Source organism: Rhyacophila brunnea, unplaced genomic scaffold (genome assembly GCF_057557595.1).
Source record: "Rhyacophila brunnea isolate RB1 unplaced genomic scaffold, BYU_Rbru_1.0 scaffold_3, whole genome shotgun sequence".
Classification (NCBI taxonomy): domain Eukaryota; kingdom Metazoa; phylum Arthropoda; class Insecta; order Trichoptera; family Rhyacophilidae; genus Rhyacophila; species Rhyacophila brunnea.
Genome location: NW_028232965.1, coordinates 41,048,329 through 41,075,450, shown reverse-complemented (window position 1 = coordinate 41,075,450; position 27,122 = coordinate 41,048,329). Strand labels below are relative to the sequence as shown.

The window sequence follows — 27,122 nt, the reverse complement described above, 5'->3', positions numbered from 1 at the left end:
AATAAATAAATATATACGGAAGTGGGGAACACAATAGCATCCATGAGTACGGTTGGATTTACACTTGAAGCGTGGGTATATTATATCAGGCATCCAGGCTAATAATATATTATTTAAACTGTTTTAATATTTTTTTATGTATTTACTTACGTAGGTACTTTTATTATATATTTTATCTTATGTATCTTTATATTTTTAAAAATACCCCTATTACATAATATATTTTAATACTACTGGATTTAAGTTTTGTACTATTCCAATTGAGTCAGTTTTTGCGACCCGTGTTTCGCCTTTCGGCATCTTCAGGCACTGTGTATACTGACCAAAAGGCAAATACACACTGACAATGAATACTATTAATTTTAACTTACATAACAAATCAATACAATAACGTAGTTAAAAATTTTATCACAATAAATAAATATAACAAACAAATTATGAATAGTTGAAGTGTTTGTAAAAAACACCCCTACCTTATCAATAATATAATACACTCGATAAACATATATAAATCATCAAACATAATAATATAGATCTTCAGTAATTATAAACAATAAAAATATTACAGTCAAGAGGTGTAAAATCGTCCATTCTGGGAACAATGGTAATGTATTGGGAATTAATGGAGTTAACCAATGAGATATATCGCTTATCGGGTGTATTATTATTGATAAGGTAGGGGTTTTTTTTACAAACACTTCACAATTCATAATTTGTTAGTCATATTTTTTTATTGTGATCCTTGACGTAATAGATAGGTGATAAAGTTTTTACCTACTTTATTGTATTGATTTATTATATAAGTTAGAATTAATTGTATTCATTCTCAATGTGTATTTACCTTTTAGTGAGTGCACATAGTGCCTGAAGATGCCGAAAGGCGAAACCCGGGTCGCAAAAAACGACTCAAATGGAATAGTACAAAATTTAAATCCATTAGAATTTAAATTCAAATTCTATCAAGTACCTTCGGTCGATAGTATTAATAATAATGTATTTTAATAATTTTCTTCCGATAAATTTAACATTCTACTTCATTCTGACATAAGAGGAAAAGAACTGCGAACTTATCAATATTGAATTGTTACGTAAATGAATTCAATTTATAGCAATCTGGAAAGAAATTTCCCCATATCGATTCATTTATGTATGATTCCAGGATACTTGCCAATAAGGGGGCCATAGGGTCACATAGGGTATTTTCCTATGGTAAATCCAGCCCTGTTTTGGTACCAAATGCAGTTTTTTTTTGTAAAATTTTCATATAGTGAATACGAAATTATTTTCCATAGATCTAATTACGATTTAAGGTGTAAGTTTGGTAAATATTTTAGGTAGGATCAGTGGCGTAACTACCTCATAGCAAGAGTATGCAAAGTATTTGGGCCCAGTCGCACAAGGAGCCCTAAATCTCAGTCCAATGATTGTTAATTGAATTCTAATTTATTAGGTACGTATATGAATATTTTTTGTGGCGGGGCCTAACATTTTTAGCTATGCCACTGTATGGGATCTTAAATAGGTGGAGACATAACAGAACCCCCCACGGAATAACACCACAATTTTATTAATAGCAATGTAAAACATTTTTTTTTTCTAGTTTCAAAAGCTAAAAACACCACGGCAAGATACGGTACGCAATTAAAATTTTCATCAGTTCTCTTAAGTTTAAATAATATCTTGTATTTTGCCAACATGAAATACTTCTGATAAAAGTGTACTTGCAGGTTTCTTACATTTTGTATTAAATGGCTATAATTTGTGCACATTTTTTCGAAACGTCTATGAGTTTGAACCCCTTTGGTAGGGTCTGCTGAGACTATTATGATAATTTGCCACTGTATGGACTTATTCAACGTTGTTCTCATTTAATTAATATTTTTAGATCATCTATTTATTACACTATAAAAAAAATGGAAGTTCCAATAGGTAGGGGAATATTTTAAACATATATCAATATCTGAATTAAATACATTAATAAAGTATTATAAAATTTTATTCTTTGAATTATAAAAATACAATATGATTCATTTCAAAGTAAACATGTGAGTATTTCAACAGATTTATAAGCCTCTTTCTTTTCTTTAAGTTTTTGAAAATGTTTTAAATAAAAAAATATTAATAATTAACATTAAAAGAAATAACAATATAATTATTATGGTTTTTATATTATATGAGTCATCTGGTAAGTATCAAAGGTAGAGCACTCACATAGTGTTTGTGGGATATTGCTACATTTGATACCATATTATATTTTTCTATATTTTTATAATTACAAATGATTTTATCTTATGACAATTTCAATTGAATTATAGTATGTGATAATTGTATTGTTATTGCTTTGAAATAACATGTCTTTCCACCAAGAAATAACAGCAAGGAAAATTAATAATGATTAATGTCTTTTTACATTACATTAATTATTGGCAAATCAGATCAAACTAAGATGTCATTAAATTAAAATATAAACAGCTCCCATATTAAGCTGTTGTAGTCATCTTTGTGAAAGATGTTATTCTTATTATCTACAGGCGCGCGCTCACTATAAGGGGGTCGTCGGGTTCAAACCCTCCCCCCAAACAGAAAAAAAGATAAATGGAATATTTTTACTGCGGTGATATTAAAGGAAATGTTTGCCTTTAATATTGAATGTCTAAAATACGGAACAGTACGGAAGACACTGATATGGTCGTAATAATTAGCACATTTAGGTCATGCTGGCCATTTGTACATATGACAGGTCGCTGAGGCTACCCACATGAAGCCTTCTGTGGTTACTCTATAAAAATCACTGAAGCAAGTTTCAGTTTGACATAAGTGCCATTTTTGTATGGAAAGAAGAAATAAAATGATAAAGAATATAGGGTTTGTATGAGAATTAGAAGTTCCTTTCTTGTTTATTTTATACTTTAAGGCACCATGTCTATAGAAAAAACACTCTACTAGTGGTTATAGCAGCAGGTCAGCTGTTCATCGCTAGAATCATATCGTACAGTGTTCGAGTATGTCCATAATGAAACGAAGAGATGCAGTAAACAATAGGTGGGGTGGGAGTGGTAGCGATCGGATGCTGGCATGGCCTGAGAAGATGCAAAAAGACTGTCGAGCGACAAGGATTCTTGGAGGCGCCATGTGGTCTAACTCGAGAGCAGATATGGTCAAAGAAGAAGAAAAAGAGCGGTTGTCACATTATGATCAAAATTAAATATATTATATCGTAAAACCAGTGGATGCAATCGTACAACCCTAAAATTCATTAAACTTATCACGTTTGGTGAATGTATGTAGCAGCGAAGGACTAGGCCCCGTGAAAAGTGTAAATGACTAGGAAAGGTTTTAATCCAGCAGTAAATCGACTCTGGACGATGATTAATCCCCCATCAATAATAAAATATATTTTTCGAAATGGATCCTCATACCATTTTTTTGTGCGCACGCCTGCCTGTATAACATAGTTTAAAGTATTAATTCTTTTAAAAAAACTAAATAAAAAAACAATTATTCATAAATAGAATATTTTAACATACAATAAAGTTGTATTACAAAACATTTGGTACATAGTAGTAAAATGTACTTTGAATATTGTTTTAGTAGAATAAAATAATATGTAGTTATTATATTATGTGGTGTTAGACATAATACCTTTAATAATTTATTGCTGTATGACGCAATTGCAATAATTTAAATACATACAAAGTTCTAAATGAGACAGCTTTCTGATTAAATATTGCAATAATATGTTACGTTAAAATAATATTTTTATAGACATAAGCATAACGTAATCAAAGGATATAATTTTATTGTCTTAGTTTACACAATAATTGGTACAATTTTATTTCAAAACTATACCAATTACTCTTTTCAAACCAAAGAAAACTAAAATATAAATAGTATTAAACATTATAATATATATATTTTTAAATTGTAATACAAAGTTCCATATACAATTCACCGAAAAGCAAAATATCCTTTTCAATTAATACTTGATATCAATTAAAAATACTCAATTATAAATATTATGTATATGTACTTAAATGAAAATGTTAAAATGAATCTTAACAATGTGTTTAAAAATAACACAGGAATGCCTTCAAGTAGAAACATGGAGAGTTTTAATACAAGCAGTATGATTTTTATGATACTCGTAATAAGCAATTTTCATGAATAGCTTGTATATCAAATATCACTGTATGTCTCACTTTAAAAACATATCAATGCGTAGATATTGTGTTGCAAGGTGGAACAAATCCTCCAAAAGATTTTTCAAGATGCTTAGCGACAGCAATGCAGAGTCTGTCATTATTTGGAGCTGACACGACTTGGATGCCGACAGGTAATCCTTCACTGTTTAATCCAAGCGGAACCTAAAAAAAAAATTAGGTTTGTAATCAATTAAATATAAGATTGTTTATTATAAAAGAAACACTTCCGGTTATAATATTTATTCAGGGTTTACAGAGATTGATCAACAATAAAAGAGAATACTTGAAACGGTACACGTTACATTAAAGGGGATAAGACCCAATGAACAGATGAACTTGCCAAAGGATTAGTTCATTTCAGGTATGTATCGCATTTGACAACTAGATAACTACAACTAGCACTAGAAACGGATCTCAATAATGTAATGTGCTTAGTCTCAAAATATAGGACCTGTATGATCAAAAGCGTCAGAGCTATAGGACTAAACTGAATCTGAGAGGTTGTGAGTGAAAATGAACGTAGGGTTAAATCCTATTCCGTCTGCATAATACTTGAGACTTCCAGGCAAGTGGGCAGCACCATTTGTGGGTCTCTTTTTTAAGTCATGGCCGCAATTACAATACATCGATTTCTAAAGATGTGAATGATAATAAATAGATATGTAGTGTGGAAGGTATCCTATAAGGTAGCTATCATGCGAAACTTCCAATTTCTCTTCAGGAAACAGTGTTTTTGAGGAACGGAAAACATTTTTCCATTTTCCAGGTCCTCAATAATATTTTATCGCGGTCTTGAAAATTTTAGTTCAGAAGAACAATAAACACACTTTGATTTCGACTTTTCACAACTTCAGTGATTATACAACGATTTTTTTTGAGGCAATAATACTCATATCTGAGCTTCGCAAAATGAGCTCATGATAGTAGAATAATAATAAATAAGCTCAGTATTACGTTCTTTAGATAAGAGATATTTTTGGATGACGATTTTTTTTGTATATGTGAAGATAATTACAATTAGTGTAGTATCTAATGGTTTAGCCATGCATGACATCCGGAGACGAAATGTCTGGATGGAAATAGAAATTACATATAATTGTAAAATTTAAATGTACCACATTATTAACAATGTACGATAGTTTGGGCAAGGACTGAGAAAGAGTGGAAGAGGACCAAGCCACACAACAGGTGTAACCTAAAAACTATCAGGGATAACAGCCATAAAAATTAAAAGCAGTATTCTACTCCCTGCGCATGGGAATAAATCGAATCTGTGAAACTCAACTGTTAACAAATCGTAAAACAAATCCGAGAAACAATGTAGTAACTTGGGGCAGCTCCGGGCAGACATATGTATAATGACTTGGGGGTGCGAGGTTGGTGGATGTTCATAATATTTTTGTTCGGACGTCAATAGGGCGTCTCGGACATATTCCCGATTGCAACGCAAAAGCAATTGGGATTGATTTCCGATACTGAATCGTGAACAACTTGCAAAGAAATATTATAACTTATAACATAAGGATTTCAGTGAAGGTATTGTCAAACGCCCAAGACCCACTATAGTCAGGCCGTGACACAAAACTGTAAATTTCGATCGTATTGCTAATTGTTACTCATACTTTGAGTGTAATATGGTAAACTGTTTATTGAAATGATAAAGTACATGGTAATACGTTAATTGATTTGAACAAAATATACAATCAAAAATCTTCACTTACTGCAAACCACGTTTCATTAAAAAATAATCATTAACTAGCACTACCACCGTAATTCGCAATTCGGTGCCCCGGCCTACCTATAGTCGGCCTTGTGAAAAAGGTCATATAAGGTAGGCATGGGCAACCTTTTCTGGTTGAGATGACGGCAATAACAGATAGATATTAATGAAAAATAAGTTGGTACATGTATTTTATTTTAATGACAGATCTGGTCCGTAGGTCATGGGTTGGACATAACTGGTCATGACATCATGTTTGGGGTGTGTTAGTATTAGGTAAAGGTTTGAGATTATTACTCATACATTATTACTTATATATTTTATAAATCATTAGTGAATGGACTCTTTTAATTTAGTGTTGATAAATAAAACAATCACTTCAAAGGTAATAAGATAATTTTTTTTAGATTCAAAGTGGGCCAAACGCACCTCAGTGGAGATTATTTTGACAGTTTTTTATTATTAGTCATTTGCTTAACCCTCCTGAATTACACATTGAAAAATAGCATGTGAGGTTCGAACCGGTGACCCACAGATTTGGGAGCGATCATTCTGTCACTGTTCTACTGCGTGCGCTAAGAAATTTAATATTAGTAATAATATTTGATGTGAAATTACTAAAAAGATACTGTTGGCAAAAACAACTTTGTGGGATTACTTCAAAATGGCGTTACAAGGGTATCAACTAAATGTCACACTTATTTTATGTTTGCGGTGTTCAATGATTAAAAAGATATTAATGTATTTATTTTCCTGATGTAGTTTGTCAACAATGAATACAACAAGTTCTCTTATCACACGCCAACAAATTTTATACTTGTCATTATTTTTTTCCCCTGACAGTGAAGATAGGAAACATGTCAAATATACTGTCAAGTCGCAACACATTATTATTTTGAAATTGATAAAATTAATCTCATGATAATAATGTTGATATTATGTATGTTGACAAAACCATCTTCTAGATTTGGAGCCTAAATGTATGAAATTTAAGCAAAAAAAAAAGGAACATTGGTCCACTGATTAAGTTAGCTACAGGTGACTTCATATTGCAGAAAATTTCATACTATCGCTACAACATTTATTTGCCTAACTGTGGGGCGTATAAAAAGACGATTGGTCACGATGAGTAGGTAACCAGCTAATGATATACATACTAGACTTTGGCAATATTATTACTTAGTTGAAAAATACTGTAAAATTTGTGTAAAACTATTTATCAAGTATGTAATCACAATGAACATAAAAAAGTCAGTGTCACAAAATCGGAATGCCAACTTAACCATGCTTCATGCATTTTCTAAATAATTTCAAGTGTCAACAGTAATACTAATAACATATAAGGCTTCTTCTATTTATACCTGAGTTGATGGTAATTTCAACGCATTGAAAACAGCCCAATGACCAAAATTGTAAGGTCTCAAGAAACATGTGAAGTGGTACGGGGCGGGCTGAGTGCAGCTGTGGAATAAAAGGACGCCGTCCGATCCGAGTGTATCCTGTAAAAAAATATATACGATTTGTTAGGAATACCACGCTGGTTCACAACATAATTATTAGATGTTATTATATAACTAGGTGGAAAGCCCTTCCAAGGACATGCGACAAAAATCTTAAACAATTGTAAATTACTGGACCAATATTGATGACATTTGCACAGATTTTACATTATATTCTCCATACCAGTTTATTTGACTTTTAGTAGATTTAAATTACATTCTTACAACAAATAATATGCGGTGAGGCATGGATAAAGAATTACAATATGAATTATCTATTTCTTCATTGTGTATATTTGTCAACTTTTTTCTATATTTTACGTGGACGAAGCTGTGTGCAATTATATATTCTTTCTTTTTTCCGACCATGTCCGATCCTAATAGGATCATAATAATATGGGCCTCCACAGAGTAGAGATTTGTATTAACAGATTTTGTTTTTTATGAGAAATGGATGTCAGCCACTTGCTCAATCTAGGGTCCATACCCTGACTCACACACAAATTGAAAAACAATATGTGTACTTGCCAGACCCAGGATTCGAACCTGGGACCCACGGCGTGATAGTCCAACGCTTAAGCCGCTCGCCCACTGTAAGTGTCAATTATATATTAATATCTAAATACTTAGGTTAATTGTTAGATAGGTATTAAATTATTGTTTTGATTCTAAAATATCATAATCCATCCAATAATTGGCCGCCATCTTGGTATTTTATGGCTTTCAAACGAAAAATATCAATTTTATCTTCAAATTAGTATTCAGCACCAAAATATACATGTCTAAATAATTGAGAACCAATCAATCAAATCAGATGATAAAATTTGGCAGCCATTTTGTTTGGTACATCCATCATCGAATTTAAATATAGAAATTATAACTGCACATAAAACCTGTACACATGTGCTATACTTACATCGATGATTTATTAAGTTGTTTATCTACATGTTTTAAACTAGTGTAAGGAGTCAATGCTTGCGCGAAGAGTTAACAACTATACCTTGCCAAAAACCTGCACTCTGTGGAGACACATATAGAAACATAATATTATGTTCTGCTTAAAACTGAAAATAGCAATTTACCTTTCTTTTTGTGAACTACCACAAAATTATACATACATAATATCGTGGGGTTGCTGCCAAAAGTTGGTAAGTCGATAATTTAGGTATTTAGAGTTCACAATGGAGTATGTGTTTACATAGAAATATGTATGCTAGAAAAAAACAAGGTCATCCGATATATACAACATGCACATAAAGCACAAAGAAATTAGCATTGTGCCTGATTTTAGAGGGCACGTCAAACTTCAAATTGCAATTACTCCATAACATGATTTAGAGCAGCGATTTCCAAACTGGAAGGCGCGCCTCTCTTGGGAGCCGCAGACTATTGCAACGGAGGCACGAACAGGATGATGAATTTGGATTGACTACTGTCGAAAAGTAAAAATTGATTGAATTATCATGCGATACTTCGTTGAAACAAAAATTTCTGAGTTTTCATTCTTTTCAATAGGTCAATTTTGGTTGATTCGAAGTGAAGAATATAATATTTTGTCAAGCAAAGCTATGTAAGTACTGCTCCCATTCGTAACATGATATTTATGCGAAACGGGATTTTCTGCCTTAACTGCAATGAAAGCCAAATATCGAGCCCGTTTAGTAGAAGATAAAGAGGTATGAGTGGTACTCTCCTCAACGACACCTAGATGTGATAAACGTTATGCTAATAAACAAACACACCCATCATTTTAAAAACCAATAAATTTAAATATATGTTAAAAACTTTTTTTATTTTTTGTATAGATAGGTAAATTTCTTACCATTTAAGAATAAGTCTGTATTAGATTTTTTTAAAGGGGGGCGTAGTAACATAAAGTTTGGAGATCACTGATTTAGAGACTTACCAACTTTTGACAGTAACCCCATGAATTATATTGTTGAGTATTAAAAATATTATTAACAAATTAAAAGGGAATTACCAATAACTCCTTCTTTAGTTTTTCGGTAGTCGCAACAGCCCAGTCTTCCTTTTCTTGGGGCAGAACTTGTAAATCGAGTAAACTGAAAATGGCTGCCATGCTGTACTCGCTACATCCAATTAACTAAAATGTAAAAGTTTCTATTGAATTATTTGAGTATGGTTAAAACAAAGGATTAAACAATAATTTAGGTAATATATAATTATTTATACCCTAAGTATAATAAAATTTATAACTAGGACAGGGATGGCGAACCTTTTTCTACAAGTGTGTAAAAATCTTGAAATCCTGTAGCGTGATGTGATTCTAAATTTACAACAGAATACAGTATAACTGATTTTGACTGATTGAAAAATTTGATTTTGAATCAACAAATATCGCCATGAATCGAATTTTCCGAGAAAAAAAAATTCGTCAATGTGTATAGAGATGATGTACCTGTTGAAAAATAGTGTTACATACGTGGTATTTACTAGTGAACAAAACTAATAATTTAATGGTGAACTAATTTGAAATAAGAGTAATCAGTCATCCAGTAACTTAGATAGGTAAATTAGAAAGATTTATCAGAATGTTGTGACTTATGAAAATCTAATCTATAGTCATACAAATTCGGTATTTAAAATAAAATGCTTTAATATTCGGTAAACGTAAACAATAATAAATAAATCAAGAGAACTCATTAAGTTAATTAGTGAACTAGTAGTCTGTCAAAAAAGGGTCACTTTATTGCCATGTTCCATGCCAACATCCAGTTGTTGTCAACTTAAATTTAAAAAGAAAATATTCTCAGTTTATTATAATACAAAAATACATATTAAACACGTTATTCTGTCAGTTATAAAAAATGCCACCTTAGTTAGATACTTTTTTTTTTACTGAAAACCATTTTAATGGGTATGTGCTAAGGTTACTTGCGAAATAAGTAATCTTCACTAAAATGTTTTTCACATTTACACAATCACTGCTGACCTGTTAATTAATATTTAATTACCACATTTAAATATCATGTTAATTATATCTAATGGTCAATTAATGCAAACGAGCCAGTCGCGGTGTCAGAAAATAATGTACTTAATAGAAAATGAAACAATGGATTCTGAATTTAAATGAGTGAAGAGCACACGGACCTCTGTTTGACATTCGCTGCAATAATAATATTTGTTTGGATAAGTCATGTGTCATACTTAGTACATTATGTGTTTTTGGGTATTCCCACAACTATCTTAGGGTTTTGCCTCCACCAGTAAATTTACTGGTGTTTGCCTACTTAATTGCAATCATTAAAATTATTAAATTCCAAGAAAAAAGTATTTTACAATCATTTATTTCGATTTATATGGATAATAATTACAAGATAAAAAGAACTTTTTATATACGTTTTTAAATTTTCTGTTGAATTATTATGCTCAATATGCTCAAACTTGTACTTGATATGAAGTAAATAAAAAACAAACAAACAAACAAATATAGAATACTGAAACGTCATTTTGATTTCCATAGTAACGCACGTATATATTAATAATTTAGTTGCTAGGACCACCCACTTAGCAACCAATAATAGTGTATTGGATTACGGATTTCTTCCGAAATAACTTTTCATACAAAACCGAATTAACTGAAAATGAACTCAATTCTACTTAAAGATGGCTAAAAGTACTAAAAGAATGCGTTGGCATTGTGTTCTGATATATTCTAAAAGTTTCAAATGTCTAGCTAGTCGGGAAGTTAGTTAAAAATCGATTGCAAGATTTGTAGTGGATAAACAACCACCGGACAAATAAGAATATGAGCTAATAAAAACGTTGTATAAATGGCCTTTGGGACTAAATTCCATTTCGAATTACGAAAATTTCGATTTATTACGAACTTTTTGTATGAAAAATGATTCTTGGGGTTAAAATTGATGAAACATTCGAAATATGGAGAAATTCGATTTAGCGAGTTTCGAATTATCGAGGTTCTATGTAGACACAGAAATATAATACATTTTTTACAATTTTAGTGAAATATTTGTTGTTTGTCTGATTGTCAATTTTATTGATTTAGAACACGATTTATAAAAGAAACCTGCATGTCTCATTCGAAACCATGGCGATGTTTTCCTTTTTAGTTGAAGTGATTCATCAAGGAAAATAGTTGTTAGCAGTCATATGTTTACCTAGGGATAGTCAATAGTGGGGTTTGGTAATTTTTTTATTGCATTAAACATATCGGATAAAAAGTTCACATTCTTTAAAAGTATATTCAGAAATAATAATCCTTTTCAATAACATTGCTAATGTTATATAGAACACTGATAAAACAAATCATTGATGCCAGATGAAGTAAAATTTAAAAATTCAGTAGATTTTAGATATATAAAGTATAAATAATCAAGGACTAAACTTTGCATACAAAATTCAAAGTGATACGTGTATTATAGGTTCGCCATCCATGATCTAAGTCTAAGACAAGGTTCTAAATTTGGTAAAAAGTAGCATACTTTCAACAAAAGCTGTTGGATTCCGTTCGTCCGGCAAACTTTATTCCCTAGTAGATATGCGAAATCAGCAGGCTCCTTGGTCATCCAGTACCTCCAGAGTTTGTACATGTAATGGAAACCCTCGAACTCCACCATCACAGGAGGGTTGCCACTTGCAACTGTTTCTTTTAAATCATTCACAACTCTGAAAATTTCATTAAAAATATAGTTTGCATCCTACGTCAAAACGATTATCTATTCCAAGATAAAAAATTATGGAAAAATATTTGGTTACACATTAATTACAGTGGTATGGAAACAATGATTAATATTAATTAATTTATTACATTGTTGAATTCAGAAAAGAAAGCTTCCAAACTACTATAATGGAGTTCTACCATGCAAACGCAAGTTCAATTAATTAATATTTAATTTAGATTTCTAGTATATATATATATATATATATATTATTATATAAGGATGTAACATCCTTTTGTCTAAAACTACAGAACTTGTAACAGCCTCAGAAGCATATTATCTATTTCAAAAATTTTAGATCTAGTGGGATTTGAACATACAGCTTTCACATCTGGGTGAGTACTATATCCTTGGCTTGGCTCGATAACTTAATGGATAAAGCACTCTCCCGGCCAGTGAAAATTGTGTGTTCAAATCCCTTTAAGTCTAAGATTTTTTCTAAGAGTCTTTTAACCTTTCACTGTCAGCCAATTTTTATTAGGTGGACACTAGTAGGCCAACTATTCTTAGAATAAAATAAATCCCTTAAAAATATGAAATAGGAACATAATGGTAAATATTTGTGAAAACTTACCAAATCAACATGTTTCTCGAGTTTATCGTGAATATTTTCACACTAAAATGATAAACATTGTTTAGAAAATATACACAAACAGTTTATTCAGAAGTTATGACATTTACAAGAACGCACAAGTTAACTCTGCCAAGGCCTGACGCAACATACATGCTTTGACGAGTTAACTCGGCTCTGGCAGTGATCAGGTATGTATGTATGTTTCCGAGGCAGTTTTAAACTAAGTAGATATTTACTTTTATTTATAACATATTCCAAAATTTGCAATGAGATAAGATATTAAACTATAAAGATAGTAGGTTAGGTTACATAAGGATGCTGTGTGATGCTGCACTTACTTGTTCATGGTACTTTTAATATCAGGGTGTAGGGAGCTACAGGTCTTGTCTCCGGTCTGTTCCACATAATAATATTTCAACTTCTGAAGGTCGACGGATGCATCGAGATTCAAGGCTTTCCCTTTCTCGGCCGTCAGTAATTTCAGTATAGGAATGATATCGTCACTGTGCTTGACAATGGAGCCACAGTTCACCATGGTGTTCGTCTCCAGTCCCGTGCGGAGAGTGGCTCCTTCAAATTATTAACAAGGAACTTAGAATTACAATATTAATTTCAATACGATGCTAAACGGCAATGCATGTACCTACATTCTGAATCATGTATTCTTCATGACTGAAATTGTATGTGGAAACTTCAAAGAAATACAAAAGATCGCAGGGTTTTGAGACGCTTTTCACATACCAAATGTTTAATGAACATTTTTATTCAAATTCACATTAAGTTATCAAAGTTCAGAGGTTTTTTAAAAGCCATGTTGTCAAACGAAATATGTATCAGAAGTTTGGATCGAAATAGTATTGAAGAAATAAAAGCGGTAATAATATTTAACTATTTACAAAAGCTGAATGCAGAACTATTATAACTTACATTTGAATTTGTTTTAGAAGAGAGTTCTCTGAATCAACTTACTGAAATTATTATTTATTTTTTGGATTAATGTATGCAACATATTTTAGTAGAATTATTGATGATAAAAATGGTGCATACACTTGTCTATATAAATAATAAATAACTGAAGTTGACTGTTTCAAAAAACTCTCCAAAATATTTCAAATGTGAGTTAGAACAGTAAAGTTTTGCATTCAGCTGACGAACTATGTATTTTGTTTTTTGATTTATTGAGAAATTAAATCGCTGAGACATTATTAGAAGCAATATTTCCTCCTTCGTGGAATGATTGCGTAATTGCGCAGTTTGAGCAAGTCTGCCAAAGATACAGCATGTCGCTCTGTACCAAATTTGTTCATTTGTTTGATCAAAAACTGTGTAGACATTTTTCAAAAATATTACTACAAAACTCTATTCTTGCACTCGAAAAATAAATCATTATAACTAAATATCAAACAAATGAAGGTCGTTTATAGATACCGTACGTATATTGTGATACTTACTACTAAACTATCTATGTAACTGTTTTATTTTTTGAGTAACAGATTAAATTGTCGAAATCTGTCCAGATTATTTTTTATTCTGCTGAGTTCAAATTTGCTGCAGCACATTCTTTCACAGTATTGCTGTGATCGACATACTTGTCAAATATGTTTTCATTTGTTTGATCAGAAATATAACAATAAAACTCTATCTTGAAAAGGAAAGTATACAAATCAGTATTTAACCCAGCACAAAAATAATGATAAGAAACTATGATTAGTTTGGATTTAGATTTACACCAATAATCATTACTTGACATATCATAAATGAGAAGCTTGCACCAAGGTCACACATTGCGTATTTGCGTTTGATAGATGATTACGAATCTTTTCGAGGGTGGATGACTTAGTTTCTCAAAAACATTGATCGATCATAGTACTTATAATGACCCGAACACACTACCATCATGTCACATGCTGTCACGTTGAGATAGAGAATCACTATCTCTATCTTAACATTTTTATCTCTATCTCAACGCGACAGCACAAGACGTAATGGTGATGTTTTTGGGCCATAACAATCAGTGAATATTATGTAAGAATTAAATACCTCTCATGTTGGTGACTTCACCGGTTGGGTTGTGGCCAAATAATCCACAATAAAAAGCAGGCATTCGTGTCGATCCTCCAATATCAGAACCTGTACAAGTTAATCAATTGCAATATGAAAGATGCAGAGAGATTCATTTTATCAAAATAGCTAGGTGCGTAGCTACCAGTGGCGAAGACTCCATACTAGGCGATTATTTAAAGCCTACCTTCTTAAGAAAAATATTTTTAAATTTTATATTGACATATTAAATAATATAATCACATAATAATATATTTAATATGCCCAACGACATCTATCGTATACTTGTCATAATAATTTTACAATCTTTTCTCTATAAGAGAAAATATATATTTCTCTATAGCTATTGAAGGAGCGCTTACATTTTACGTAAGTGCAAATTTATTCACAATAATTTATAAGATAATTTAAAAAAATAATTTCTAGGGATTCAATCACATATAAATATTTATTGTTGTTAAAAATAATAAATAATTTATCTCATGATTTTTATTTGTCAGTTAGCTTATTCATAGACTAAGACAATTTATTCAGCCAATTATGTAACTTGAAATCTGATATTGTATCTAAGTCTGTGTTTTAAATATAGAAGTATTTTAAAATGTCTAGTTTACAGGTTAAATTATAAATTGTTATGGAACAGATTCACAACAACGGATATTTTCAATATATTTTGAGCGTATCTTGCGTTTATATTTAAGAAAATACATAATTCAAATTAATTGCTTAATTTTATACCACCAGTGAGCTTTTGAAATTTCATCGGTTTTTGTGTACCTACCTAATCATCCGTAGTTAAGTCGGATTATCTTCTTATTTCCCGTAAATACATCTAACAAGTGTGCTTTCTCCACAGCCTACCTGTTTCCAAAAGTCACCCTTCGCCACTGGCTAGCTAGCTAGCTTACTGACTAGCAATCATACAATCAATTCGCCAAAAGCATGCCTTTTTACTCGGATGTGTATACCAGCATTCACCATAGATAAATTATTACTTTTGAAGTTTAAAGGTGAATGAAAAATCAAGATTTTCACAATTAATAACCAAAATCATATGTTTACAATTTTTGTTGGTTTAAAGAGTATATTTCTCTGATTCCAATGGCATATTTAGTTCAAAACTGGCATTCTCGGTGATAGCGACTTTTGCCTTGCATATTATGCACTGTATGTAAGTTTCTATGGAATTATTCTGTGATATAGGTACATTGTAAATAGGAATAATTGGATGAGAGAGGCTGCTTACAGATTCCAATTGGTGAAGCCACGGATGCCACCAGTGCACCCTCACCGCCAGAGGACCCTCCTACGGTACGTCCCGTGTGATAAGGATTGTTTGTTTGGCCGAACAGCATATTTCTCGTCTCTTGCCTGAAAGTGTTCATAACCATGTATTCAAATCAGTCAATTCGTATTATGACATGCAACTAGAATATGATTTTTGTTACTTTTTAGTAATGGAATGTATTAAATCAAACCGCTTCAGGCTGTCCGCCCATTACTGCTGTCTTGTGGTTGTGTTTTTCCCCTCTATTGCAGGCATACCACCCAAACCGACTTGTACATTTCCTACAGCGGAACTGTTGGCAGACAGCTTTAAACTTTAAAGCACTTTTTACTTTACAGCTTTAAAAGTGGTCATAAGCTTAATATTCTTTTGGCTTTCATGAACAATAGTGATTTTAGACATATCTGCCTTTTCTGTTTACATGCATATATGCTCCCGTACCATAATAACGAACCACTGCATTTTGATAGTCCAATAGTCGCCTGAACTTTGTAGCTGACAATGCACAAAGGTAAAAAAATTAACAGTGAAAGTGACATGTTTGATATTTTCAGATACTTCTCTATGCGTTATAATATGCGAATGAATTATAATAAAATCCCATGTGTATTTCATTGACCCTTTTTATAAATTTTAAACACACATGGGTTTCTATTGTGATTTCTGTTCATTGTCTATCTAAGATTTTGTAGGCTTGCGTAAGATTGCGTTTTATGGTATGGCACCAGATGAACGATGACTGGACCCGAATATTACTATTATTACCGAATATGTGTATTAATTTATCATTAAAGAACTTCAAATTTACAAAAATTCGCTTTAATTTAAAAAGAAAAATAGTGGCTTCTGTTTGTCTGTGGTGTGTCACTGACGTTTATTTAGCAAGAAGCTCCGATTATGATTATAAGTAATTATAAGATTAACCAAAGTTGTTCCTCACCATGATGATTATTTTATTATCTCATATAAGAAATGATAATGCTTATTATTATGTAGGTACCTACTAAATTAATAAATGCCTCATTATTAATTTATTACTCATTATTCATAATAAAAATATTATCATAATATGAATTATTTACTACCATTTGAAAATTTTAAAAAGCCTACATTCGTAAACCAACCAAATAGTTTGACCTTTGAATTGCATTTTACGGCAATGTTTAAAATGAAATAGTTGCTAACGGAACATACTTGACTGTATTATACTGTATTTCCATAGGTCAGGAAATTTTAATACATATTATGTATACGCATTGGCGGCCTTAGGCCCGAAAAACTGGTAGGTCAATTTTTAATATATTATTTCAATTTGCCTTTTCGTTGTATACTTAAAAGACGTATTGCAAATTGACTTTTTATACATTATATAATAAGTGCTAGAAATTGTTATAGGTGGGTACCTACTTACCCTTCAAAAAATGTCCATTTTTCATAACGCCAACCCATCGTTATCCGAAATTGCACACAACGCGTTATAATTTTTTGTAAATTAAGTCCACTTTTCTTTCTTTACTTTTTGAAAAATCATCAATCACACGATTATAAAAATTTTCTATTTTTCCCACATATTTTTTTTCAATACTGAGCATTGCAAGAGCGGTCAGTCTATCTTGGCCCATCGTATTGCGTAGAAAGGTTTTTATTCTTTTGAGAGTGGAAAAACATCTTTCACTTTCAACTGTTGTCATTGGTATGACGCAAATAAATTGGAGAACTTTGATCGACTCGGAAAATGTTTCATTGAAATTATTGCTGAGTAAAAAATGTAGAAGAGAAACTGCACTATTAGCGCCATGCAAATCATCTCGTTGATAAAACACCAATAATTCATTTTTTAACTTGGTTATGTTTATTTCTTCTAACTGTTTTACCAAATTTACTTGACTTGTGGGAAAATTATTTTTAAAATCAGCGTAATTTTCTTTATTGAACAAATCGGATATAATGAGATGATCGTTGGATGTGAATCGTGCTTCTATTTCCACTATAATTGTATCACAGACTTCAATTGCTACTGCGTTGCTATTGTCATCTATCCGTCTCTTTTTATGGTCACCCGTTGCACAGCTGGAATTCGGATTAGTGCTAGCTTCATTTCTGATTTCGGAAATATATTTTTTTAAATTATCGATGTATGTTTTTATCTTAATAGCGTCTAAGTTTCTTTTTTGCATTTGTTTAAATAAAATTTGACAATGAGGCATTATTTTGTGAAAAAAAGTCAACCAATAAATAAAAGTGTTTTTTTTCCAAATTATTTATTAAGTTTCGGGCTTGACTTAGGGTATTGGTGTCATTTTCTCTGTCCAGTATTGAATTTAAGCACTGTAAAATGTCTTCTCGGTACAAAAAAACTGTCTCCACACATTTAGCATTGAAGCACCATCTAGTTGGAGCTGCTTTCGGTAGACGCACTTTGACGAATTCATCTAATATTTTCGTTCTTTTTGGTGATCTCGAAAAAAAGACAGAAAATGATTGGACGGTGGCAAAAAAAACTTTCAGACCAGTGGTTATGGTGGATGCTTTTTGCATAACTAAATTAAATTGGTGAGCATAACAGTGGATGTACTGTGCTAGTGGAAAAGTTTCGCGGACTCTCGTCTGAACTCCTCCAGTTTTTCCACTCATTATTGCCACTCCGTCGTAGCTTTGCGCTATTAGCTGTCGAGGATGAATTTCCAAGATTCTCAGCTCTTTTAAAATTTCTTCTGTTAATCCTGTTGCCGTGCACACCTCTGGATTTACAAACTTCCAAAATCTTTCACATACTATATTGTCTTTTAAATATCTAACAACGAAAACCATTTGCGTTTTTGTAGAGCTGTCTGTCGTTTCGTCAACTTGAATAGCTACGTAATTAGATTTTTTTATGTCACATCTAATTTCTTCTTGAGTGACTTTTAATATTGAATCTAGCAATTCGTTTTGGATAGTCTTCGAAATTCCTTTGAATGAAGTTGACCTTTCTAAATGCTCCTTCATAACAATATCTATTTCCTGCATGAAATTTATTAATCCACGAAATATACCAGGATTATCAGACTCTTTAGACTCATCATGGCCTCGTAAGGCCAGCTCAAACGATCCGCAAAATTGAATACACTTTAAAATTTTTGTTAAAATTAAACGATTTTTATCGACAGTTTCATTGTGATCAGCAATCGATCTGCGGTATGCACTATCTAACTGAATTCGGATGTCTGTTGTTCCTAATAAAACAAAACTCATAGAATTATTTATGTGTGCTGTTGACTTGCTATGCTTTTTTATTTTTTCTTTAAGATGTTTTAGATCACCAACACCAAATTCTGTCCATTGCTTTTCATTTTTGCAATCAAAAATTAAACAATGAAAACAAAAAAATAAATTCCTTTCATTGCAACCACATATCCATTCACAAAAATGATAGCTTTTCTTGTTGAAATATCTGTTAACATCTTTGCTTTTCTCTTTTGTTGTTTGAATTATTTTCATATCCGGCATGTACCTGCCTAATATCTTCGCTTGTAGACGTTTATCATAGTTAAATGTCCCATTCTTTATTTCGTTTAAAATATAATCCACTGAATTAGACATTTTGTGTCAGTTCAAACAAATAAACCGTCGTAACTTCCACAAAACTTCACGAAAATGTAATAAATCACTAAAAACCAAACTTTGTGTGTAAATTCGTATAATAACTACACCAAAAACTATTTAAATACGTTTAAAACAACCAAAAGTCATTCGTCGAAACTTGTCAACTGTCAGAACAAAATACAGTATACAATAATTTTCGGCGTGACAGAAGCATGGGACTCCATAATTCAGTCGACTTTATCATTCTGTTTCGCAAAATTAGCTGAAAATATGTTTTGTTTCACACTCGGACAATGGGCGAGAGGCCTGTAATGCACGGATCTTTGGAACTCAAAGCGTCGAGTATTGAATTTATCTTTCTCTGTCTAATGTATGAGAAATGAGATAGAAAATTTTATAAAAATATTAATTTTGGGTCAAGAATTGAATTGTCCGGCAATTGGCGGGGAATTCTCGCCTATCGAGAATACAAAACAAAAACAAGCGTACGCCTTATAATTTCAAATCCACCGATTATTATTATATATGACATTGTAGATATTATTAATATTATTCTGTCGATTGTAAGGTATTTATTTTGGGAGGTCATTGACTAATTGACCTAAGGAGGGAGCCGCGCATGTGTATACGTAATACATATTATGTCAAAAAGTGACATTATTTGGTCAGTGAATTAAAAAAAAAATTGATGCATAAATAGCACAAAACTTGTCTTATAATTTCCTTTAAAAAATCATTACCGCCTCGGTTATAGTACTTAGGTATGTGTTTTTTTTTTTAAATTTTATATTATTACTAGCTGAAGTACCCGGCTTCGCACAGGGTCGCTTCGTGGGTATATTTATCTTAGATATTTAAAAAATAATAAGAGGTAATTTTTTTTTGATATTAAAATATCTGTGTTATACAATATGGCAATATGAAAATAATTCTAATAGGAGTAAATGTCAAACAAAAGACCACTAAATTAAAATCGAATCCAAAATATGCAAACGTTATTAACGTTATTAATATGTAGTAAAAAAAATCAAAATTGCATTGAACAAACAAACAATAAACGTTGTATTTTATATAATACTAATTTAGAAACCTTTGCGGGCGTGCGCACAACAACTGGTCAAAATTTCATCGCAATCGGATGAATGGTATAAGAACGCATACAAATAGAAGAAGAAAAAGATGGTTGTACTAATTCAAAAACCTTCGCGGGCGTGCGCACAACAACTGGTCAAAATGTCATCACAATCGGATGAATGGCATAAGAACGCATACAAATAGAAGAAGAAAAAGATGATTTTACTAATTCAGAAACCTTTGCGGGCAAGGGCACAACACTTGATCAAAATTACATTGCAATCGGATGAATGGTATAGGAACGCATACGAATAGAAGAAGAAGATGATTTTCTAATTAAGAAATATTCGTGGGCATGTGCACGACAACTCACCAAAGTTTCATTGCAATCGGATGAATGGTGTAGGTACGCATTCGAATAGAAGAAGAAGATGACGGTTGTACTAATTCAGAAACCTTCGCAGGCGTGCGCACGACAACTCACCAAAGTTTCATTGCAATCGGATGAATGGTATAGGAACGCATACGAATAGAAGAAGAAGAAGATGGTTGTACTAATTCAGAAACCTTCGCGGGTGTTGGCACAATTACTGACGAAAATTTTATTGCAATCGGATGAATGGAATAGGAACGCATACGAATAGAAGAATATAGAATAGAAGAAGAAGAAGAAAATGGTTGTACTAATTCAAAAACCTTTGCGGGTGTTACCACAACAACTGACGAAGGTTTCATCGCAATCGGATGAATGGTATAAGGACCATACGAATAAAAGAAGATAGAATGAAGAAGGAGAAGAAGATGGTTGTACTATTTCAGAAACCTTTGCGGGTGTTAACACAACAACTGACGAAGGTTTCATCGCAATCGGATGACTGGTATAGGAACCATACGAATAAAAGAAGATAGAATGAAGACGAAGAAGAAAATGATGATTTTTCTCATTCAGAAACCTTCATGGGTGTGCATACAACCACTTACCAAAATATCATTGCAATCGGATGAATGGTATAGGAACCATACGAATAAAAGAAGATAGAATGGAGAAGAAGATGATGATTTTTCTAATTCAGAAACCTTCATGGGTGTGCATGCAACCACTTACCAAAATTTCATCGCAATCGGATGAATGGTATAGGAACGCATACGGGACAGACAGACAGACAGACAGACGGACATACAGACATTCATTTTTATATATTATTAAAGCCTATACTCTTCGCGCAAGTGCAAGCAATAAGTTGACAAAGTTTTATCGCAATCGGATGAACGGTATGGCTGCGCATTAAATACGAACAAACAAACACACAAATATTAATTTTTATATATTAGATTAATATATTTGTAACGTTTTTGATTCAGTCAGTTAGATCAGTTGACAATATTTATTTTTAAGCGTAACTGAGGGAAAATAATTGATTATACGTGGAAATATAAGTTTTATTACATTCTACAATCACGTTAATTAAAAATGAATTATTACCATTTGTTAATTTCAGGTACATTGGTGATTGCAACAATAATAGCTCCGGCGTCTTTCATGATCTTGATGACCTCAGCGTCCACGAGTGCTTTCTTATGTCTCCTGGCCACCAGGCCAAGAGTGTGCAACATTCCTTGGACGGCAAAGCTTTCTTTCGCAGTGAACGGAACTCCTATAAATTATTGCAATTGACAATTGTTTGGATTAGTTTCACAAACTGAGAATGTACAAAATTACAGAATGTGAAAATCTGATAAAAGCAAGAGTAATAGGGTTTCCATGGAAATAAGCCGAACCGAATGGTTTATGACGGTCTCACCTTACGCCGAAACCGTTTATTGCCGTAATAAAACTTGTCGAGTGTTCACCCACTTATCTTCGGAATTGTATATACGGGTGCCGCCCTGTTCCATTATGCTCCATTCAAATAACGGTGTTTGTACATGCGCGTCTATTTGAAACAAGTATTCCTTATATTAAAACAGAAAAATATTTTTTCTCTATGGTCAGTTTTTGATGTCTATGGGCACTTAACTGTCAAATAAATGACAATTTTTCACATTTTGCCGCTAGATATCCCTAGTGGTCCATATATTTTGAACTCGCTATTACATTTACTTTCATATTATTTCTTTTATTTTTCGATTAATACTACATTATGGCCGGATAATCCGAATGCCGAATAAACGTTATTGAATAAATAATCATTACAATATAAACAAATGAAAGTAAATGGTTATCGTGATAGTATACCTACCTACCATATAATTATTATGCATAAATCGATTCCAGCATAATCATGTGAATTGAGTTGTTGAAAATATTATATTACTTGTATTTATTTGATTTCATGAATCTGCGTCTGATGTGTATTTACTAACGAGACTCTATCTCGTTAACTAGACTAATCGAGACGTCGCCGCTTTTACGAAATTTGCGGCATTGTAGATTAGCTTTATCTACGAAAGCAAAGTTTAGTACCTATAAATAAAGAATTCATGATTGAATAAAACGAAGCACCAATTATAGAATCAATTGTAAAATAGATAGTACCATTAGACAATAATCAAAATAATACACTGAACCATAATGAAATACGGAAGAAAACAAGTACCTATGACAATTATCAACAAACGCGGGCTGTCAGTTGCGATCTGTCAAAAATGGACTCTGCCGAATTTAGCAATCGGTTCGCTAAACTTATGGTAGAGGGGCATTAGGTGTTCGGGTTCGGCGAGATGCTTATGTACTAAATTTGGATGAACGCAATTATACGGGCGTATTATATATCTGGCGTAAAATCGCATTCGAAAATTTTGGATGAACACCCTATTAGAAAGATACAAGTACAATTAAAAGTAAAATTCAGTACCTAAATGTAAATTATATGAATATTATTCTTAGCATATACATAACAAAAGTAATTTTTATTTGAATTTAAAAAAAATGCAAAAAACTATTAGGTAAGCACTTGTGAAAATATTTGTGTTAAATGTGTCTGAAGCAATCAATTTGAATAAAAGTCAGCATGTATTATTAAAGCATTTTCTTTTTGTATCTCTTAAATCAATTTATAAGTGTGTTTGTTCCCATCTCACATTTTCGACCTTAATCCCTACAAAAACAAAATATATGCAAAATCGATTCCGAAATCTACATAATATGTGAATTGAAATGCACAGAGATTAATAATATCAGAAATATGTACGTACCTACGCAAACAGTTAATGAACTTTGGATTATAAAGAAATTATAAATAAATATTGGCATTTTCATGTTACATAATATTATTATCTTGAATAGCAATAATCGAGAATTTAAATCAGTTTTTATCAGGATTCACATAATACCATTGTCATTCTAATTAACTTCATTTAATTAGGAAATATTTATTTCACTGTATTATAAAATTTGTAATTATAGTCGAGTGGCAGAATATTCGCATAATTTTTCAACATAGTATTAGAATCCCGAGCATGGTCCTAATAGGTTAGGTGACTGCCCAACATTCCTTGAAAAATAAATCAAACCAGATTTGTAATGGATATATTTCTCAATCAGATCAAACAGCCGATGAATGTCAGTCAATTAGAAAATGAGGTAAGTACCACATACCTGTAAATTTATCTTGTATAATAAAAACGTGTAAAATATCAAATATTTTGGGTCTAGGACGATTCGGCGCCGGGACAACTTAACGCTACGCAATCGAATGAAATTCAAAATTTCCAAAAGACAATCGTGAATTATATGTACTTTTAAAATATATATTTAACACCTATAATATATTATTATACCTATTATTTAATATTTAGTGAGAATTTAAATATGCACACATAAATAATGGTTTACAGAAGAGAGTTCTTTTATTTTTATATAAAGCGTCAAGCATAATAATTCTCAATCCGCAATAAAAAACATTATGTTAAGAGCAAAATGAATTAAAACTACTAGGAAGTAGATAGAAACTTATTAAACCTCCTCGTCTACTTTCTGTATCAAATCGTAACGAACGTCTATTTATTTCATCCGACAGTGTGGTGCCCACTTGTCCTGGTGTCCAGTTGTCCCAGTGCCGATATTTTCACATCATAAATTATTTTTGATGAAAAAATTTAACAATTCTATATTAATATTAGCATGTGTTATACAATGATACTGTGGAAGGGGGGTGACTCCATTGGGGTGGCCATGTTTCAACAATGGAAAATACTTAAGAGGCTTTTCTTGTATAAATCAGTACGTAAAAGGAGAATCTGGAGACCTAGACTGCAGTGGTCGAACTGCGTTCTTGGAGGCGGCAAAAACCCACAATTGGCTAATAAATGAATATATTCTCAATGGATAATAACATGTATTAGTTTAATTACCCAGGAATGGTTTCTTTTCGAATTCTTCATCAGGGATACCCTTTTCAATTTTTAAATCAACTGCTTTAGCCTCTTCGATAGCGTCCGCGTACCGTTCATCTGTGACAGCATTCACAATTGGATTTACCTACAAACATTACGAAATTTAATTCTCTAATTTTGTGGAGTAATAGATCTATACAATATTTTGGTAGGTACATTCTTCTCATTCGACACAATATCCATTATAATATTAATTGTTACAATAGGTTAACCATGTGAACTGTCAAAAATTGCTATGTTTTAACTTTTAGAGCGAGATAGAGTCTGTCTTCTATAAGCTGGCATGCCGGTTTCCCCCCCGCTTCATCATCCATCTCGTTCCCTCCCATTGAAAACTTGAACAGTTGAACGCGATGGCACAATACTTTCTGTGTGACGTGTACGCCAGTTTATAGAATACAGACTCTAGACAGTTTTGACGGTTGACTTATTGTAACAATTATAATACTCAATACATAGATATGATAAACTACCCTCGATAGCCATCAGTAACAGCCTTGTGTATAGAATAGGTGCACTGGTGTGGATGTGTATTGAGTTTCGAACAAATGATCGTGTATCTGTGTAGCGACAAAAATCTGCAACCATTGTATAATTTGCCTTCAGACAAATTTATGTTGGTCTAGACTAGGCATAGACATTATGACGTGATGGGCATATATTCTTAATTCTGACCATATCTATTTGCCACCTCTGCACAAAGTGTCACTAAGGTATGGTTGGTCAATATTAATTATCACAATGTAATTTACACACATAATGGGAATATGTCGACTCATATTAAAATAAAATTATTTTAATTATAAAAACACCTACTTAGTCTATAATTTTACTATGATTGAGACATAGCGGGATTACTGTAGGTAGGTATCCACAGCAAAATATTTAACAGAAAAATGGTTGAGGTTTGGATAGGGGGAAACAAGACACAGACCATTTGAGATTTTAATATTTACAATGTTGCAGAGAATTTTTGAAGAGCATTCATTATTTTCATTCACAATTAGGTACCTAGAACTCTACCTATAAGTATATTTTTGGGTAGAAAAGTTCTAACAGTAAAATATTTTGAAAAACTGATTGATTTTTTTTTATTATTGTAATTTCATATACCTAGGACAAATTGGGCCGAATAGATCACTATCAACTAATGATTTCAAATACCGGAAATGAGATTGATGATAGTAAAATTATGCAGAACAATGGACTCACCAATTTAATTCTCTCGATGCATATATTCACGAGATCCTCAGATTTCAATTGACGCTTCCGTATTTTCAAAGCCAATGACGTTGCACTCTCAAGTAATATTTGTGTTCGCTCGTCCAACGGCGGAATAATTTCCTTTTTGGGTTCCCAGTAAAGCGATGCCAGAAAATCGATCAATCCATCGAATAATACGCGAATCCAGATTATGACTTGAAAGAATAATTGACAAGCCATGTTTTTCAATATGTTGTTAACTTTGTCCTCGGGTTTCCTCTGAAAAGAACATTAGAGCATCAAAGCTAACTACTTAAAACAATTAAGTAATAATAAATAATATGTAGGCAGCGACAAAACTTTATTATGACTATATTGATTATTATGAATCATATCATTATCCAACATAATGACGACAGAATTGCGATAAATTATTAATACCTTTGGTGTATTCCGCATATATTTGTATTAATTAAACAATCGAAAGCAGTATGAAAATTAGCACAAGTCAGCAGAATTAAATATACCGGCCGTCGTAAAATTTGACACTAATTTAATTAAATATTAGTATTGCCAGACGCCTGTTAAAAAGTCCATTTCATGTGTAGAACAATTTTATTTCCCTAATAATTCACAAAAACCTCCTTAATAAATGTAGTAAATTCTGAACAATTACAATACCATTGACAGTAAAAAATAACAATTTGAATTTATAAATAAATACAATCGAATACCTACTTATGTATTTCCTTATTTGATCGATATATTATTTTACGATTGACCACAGTGAAGCCCGACGATATAGATGGAATGCTTTT

General features: G+C 32.0%; 1 protein-coding gene across 2 annotated transcripts in view; it reads right to left on the bottom strand.

Annotated features, from left to right (window-relative positions):
• Window positions 1-1,978: 1,978 nt before the first annotated feature.
• LOC147068368 (fatty-acid amide hydrolase 2) overlaps window positions 1,979-27,122 on the bottom strand; it is a 35,396-nt gene continuing 10,252 nt past the window's right edge. The window contains exons 1-11 of one of the 2 annotated variants that reach the window (XM_085953403.1): window positions 26,746-26,867; window positions 26,314-26,583; window positions 25,060-25,186; window positions 22,190-22,361; window positions 16,006-16,130; window positions 14,739-14,828; window positions 13,037-13,268; window positions 11,888-12,071; window positions 9,403-9,525; window positions 7,284-7,421; window positions 1,979-4,364 (exon numbers count right to left, since the gene is read on the bottom strand). In XM_085953403.1, the coding sequence (XP_085809529.1) occupies window positions 4,212-4,364; window positions 7,284-7,421; window positions 9,403-9,525; window positions 11,888-12,071; window positions 13,037-13,268; window positions 14,739-14,828; window positions 16,006-16,130; window positions 22,190-22,361; window positions 25,060-25,186; window positions 26,314-26,583; window positions 26,746-26,763 (1,632 nt within the window). In that variant the 5' untranslated portion in view covers window positions 26,764-26,867 and the 3' untranslated portion in view covers window positions 1,979-4,211. Of the gene's footprint in view, window positions 4,365-7,283; window positions 7,422-9,402; window positions 9,526-11,887; window positions 12,072-13,036; window positions 13,269-14,738; window positions 14,829-16,005; window positions 16,131-22,189; window positions 22,362-25,059; window positions 25,187-26,313; window positions 26,584-26,745; window positions 26,868-27,122 lie in introns of those variants that run through there. The other variant, XM_085953404.1, reaches the window with a different exon arrangement.